This window comes from Rhincodon typus, chromosome 17, assembly GCF_021869965.1.
Source record: "Rhincodon typus isolate 14 chromosome 17, sRhiTyp1.1, whole genome shotgun sequence".
Lineage (NCBI taxonomy): Eukaryota > Metazoa > Chordata > Chondrichthyes > Orectolobiformes > Rhincodontidae > Rhincodon > Rhincodon typus.
In genome coordinates this window covers 50,577,384-50,580,256 of record NC_063348.1, presented here as the reverse complement: position 1 = coordinate 50,580,256, position 2,873 = coordinate 50,577,384, and the positions used below count along the sequence as shown (strand labels likewise).

Genomic DNA, 2,873 nt, shown 5'->3' with positions numbered 1-2,873 from the left:
GCGGAAAGGCACACGAGTTGAGGAGAGTAATGAACATCTTGTTCCTTGCTATGGTTATCTCATCCTGTGGTTGCCTGCAAGCTGCCCCGATGAATGAAGCTGTGGACCGAGGCGCCTCGCACTACCCGGGGCTGCGGCCTTACGGGACACTGGCCGGCGGAGGGGGGCCAGGGGTCGCCCCTTCCCGGGGACTCGGGGCTTTGGCCAACACGATGGGCCATGTGCTGGAAGAGCTCCTGGAGGTGGACAGGGAGGCTCGGCCGAGCGACGGCGGAGGTGGACAGGGAGGCTCGGACAAGGAGGGCGACTTGTACTCGTCACGGGTGATGCTGAGCGGCCAGGTGCCTTTGGAACCGCCTTTGCTCTTCCTGATGGAGGAGTACCGGAATTACTTAGAGGCAGCGAACATGTCGGCCAGGGTGAGGCGCCACTCAGACCCAGCCCGCAGGGGAGAGCTCAGTGTCTGTGATAGTATCAGCCAATGGGTGACGGCAGACAAGAAAAAGACAGCAGTGGATATGTCGGGCCAAACGGTCAGCGTCCTGGAGAAGATCCTGGTCCAGAATGGTCAGCTCAAGCAGTACTTTTACGAGACCAAATGCAATCCCAAAGGGTTCACTAACGAAGGCTGCAGAGGAATAGACAAGAAACATTGGAACTCTCAATGCAAAACCAGCCAATCTTACGTCCGAGCCCTCACCATGGATAGCAGGAGAAAGATTGGGTGGAGATTTATAAGGATAGACACTTCCTGTGTATGTACATTGACCTTTAAGAGGGGGAGATAGTGAATTAGTTGTATATAGATTTTATTGAGAAGTTATCTATTTGTATATAAATATTACATACAGCGTAAATTATTCCGTGGAAGCGATACAGAAAACTTTATGGACTGCATGTATAAATGAAGTTTATACAGTAAAAGAGGTGGCTTTATGTCTATTTATTGAACATATCCATGACTCCAGAAAGAAAGAAAACAATTATTTGCGCACAATTTCAAAAAAAAACAATAAGCCTGTATTACATTCCTCAAAACATCGCGGTTTGTTGAATGACGTTGCCAAGAAATGAAACAGTTTAAAAAAAAATGCATGCTGCTTCAGTTTGATCAAGAATCTGTCCATTGGAAAGTCCAACTCAACATTCCGTCCCGTTAGACAGTAAGTGGCTTTATTCCTCGTTAGTATTATATTTGTTGACTGCTTTACCTTCTACCGATGGTGTTGGAATTAAAAAAAAAGTCAAGGTGCTGACGTGAATCTTTATTAGTTTTTATTTTATTTCCCTGGTGAAAGGATTGTCATCTCAACGCTTTCGTGCAGTACATTAGCACCAGTGTGAAACCAAATCGATGCCGGCTTCATTTTATTTTCTTGTCAGTTGTACTGCATTACAGAATGGGACACGAATGGTGTTGGAATGGATTAGATCATTGGATGTGATTATTCCCAACCCCCTCCCCGTTTCCCCGCCCCATTCATAAACTACTTCTACAAGGAGACCCTAAAGACTGAATCAGAAATAACAGAATTTCAGTGGAGAACACAAGTATTCATCATGGGGAGGGAGGTGGGGTTTAGGAATACCAGTGTGGAAACCTTTCAAAACGTGAAGTCATGCAGAAATTTGGACACTAGTGTCTATTAAAAGGACAGTCAAGTATACACAGTTCGGGGGAGGGGCATGATGGTGGAGCTGTCAATGGGTATTTTGTTGGGGAGACAACAGGGGAACTCCGGGGGTTGGGAAGGAGATTGGTAAATTCCCTTACATTTTACCTTGTCCCCAAGTGCACCTAAATGCAGACTTTCTGCCTAAGGGAGACCTAAAGGTCTGTTTATCAATGACCAGTAAGCTCCCTGGCAGTTACCTGGAAGACAATTCCAAAATACACAGCATGTGCACTTTCCAATGTTCATTTCCGAACATATATCATTTTGTTAGAAAGCATCAAGCTAAATTGTCTATCAAATGGAATCAATGACAAGCTTCAACCTAAATCAGCACAGACCTCCCAGCAAACCTGGCTATATCACTTGGCTGTCTCTTCAGCCTTGGATTACAGGGTCTCTTTATTGCAAGACAGCCTAAAAGTTATGCTCATCAAAACAAGCCTCTTTGACTTGGAAATGTAAACAGCAGGGAAACTAATCTGTAATCTACATCTGACAGTAGAGTTTTCAGTCTTAGTATCATTTTACATGGTATGTCTCTCCTATCTGCCATCCCAGTTTTATCACTGCTGCTCAACATAGCTCAAGATGAACCCTTGCAGAACTATGCTATCCAATAGAAATTATCTGTGTTCAAAATTGAGACTGATTATCGTGTATAGATAGAACACTGACTAAACTTCATTATTTTTAGTGCAAATATTAACCCAAATGACTGAAAATGTAAAAAAAAATCTGGGGTTTTGTTTTTCAAAAAATTATTAGGTAGTTCAACAATTTATACACTTTCATATTTTCAGGCCATAATACAACTTACCATAGTAACAATAAACAGACAACATTTTAACTAAAGCCATTCTTCCATCATCTGGCGTTACAGCAAAGTTGTATCTTGGCAGTTTGGGTTCTGTTTTGAAATGACAAAAAAAAACTTCAACATTTCATTTGAACATAAATATTATTTGATTTTCAACATGTTTTGCAACTATAACCATCTGTTCTAATTCTCTGCAACAGTCATATATGTTGATGACATACCAAGTTAGTTGATCCAATATACTATATCAAAACAGTTGTCAAGTAGGAGATTCTAGCATTTGCCATTTTTGTTCTCAGCCACATTTGCAAAGGTTTGATGATAATGGATGCACTAGGTGCAGGCTAGATATAATAATTTCCAGGGAAGTAGAAAACCTT

At 42.2% G+C, this 2,873-nt stretch overlaps 1 protein-coding gene across 10 annotated transcripts in view; it reads left to right on the top strand.

The window, feature by feature from the left end:
* The window catches only part of bdnf (brain-derived neurotrophic factor), a 13,306-nt gene extending 11,579 nt beyond the window's left edge, over positions 1-1,727 (top strand). For all 10 annotated transcript variants that reach the window (XM_048607066.1, XM_048607065.1, XM_048607062.1 and 7 more), the window contains exon 2: positions 9-1,727. In XM_048607066.1, coding sequence (XP_048463023.1) covers positions 30-788 — 759 coding nt within the window. In that variant the 5' untranslated portion in view covers positions 9-29 and the 3' untranslated portion in view covers positions 789-1,727. The remainder of the gene's footprint in view (positions 1-8) is intronic.
* The last annotated feature ends 1,146 nt before the right edge of the window (positions 1,728-2,873 follow it).